This window comes from Penaeus monodon, chromosome 24 (assembly GCF_015228065.2).
Source record: "Penaeus monodon isolate SGIC_2016 chromosome 24, NSTDA_Pmon_1, whole genome shotgun sequence".
NCBI lineage: Eukaryota > Metazoa > Arthropoda > Malacostraca > Decapoda > Penaeidae > Penaeus > Penaeus monodon.
Genome location: NC_051409.1, coordinates 3,378,405 through 3,378,634, shown reverse-complemented (window position 1 = coordinate 3,378,634; position 230 = coordinate 3,378,405). Strand labels below are relative to the sequence as shown.

Genomic DNA, 230 nt, shown 5'->3' with positions numbered 1-230 from the left:
CCCGTGGCCCTTTCCCCTCTCCCTCCTCCAGGTGACGGGGAAGCTGTTCCGAGGGGACATGCCCTTCGGGATGGACCTGGCGGCCATCAACATGCAGCGCGGGCGGGACCATGGCCTGGCGCCCTACAACCGCGTGCGGATGGCCTGCGGCTTGCCACTCATCACGAAGTTCAAGCAACTCCGAGGCGTGATGGACAAGGGCGTCGTGAAGAGTCTTAGGAGAGTTTACA

The 230-nt window shown here is 63.5% G+C and overlaps 1 protein-coding gene across 2 annotated transcripts in view; it reads left to right on the top strand.

Annotated features, from left to right (window-relative positions):
* Positions 1 to 27: 27 nt before the first annotated feature.
* LOC119588981 (peroxidase-like protein 3) overlaps positions 28 to 230 on the top strand; it is a 5,209-nt gene continuing 5,006 nt past the window's right edge. The window contains exon 1 of one of the 2 annotated variants that reach the window (XM_037937585.1): positions 28 to 228. In XM_037937585.1, coding sequence (XP_037793513.1) covers positions 59 to 228 — 170 coding nt within the window. In that variant the 5' untranslated portion in view covers positions 28 to 58. The other variant, XM_037937584.1, reaches the window with a different exon arrangement.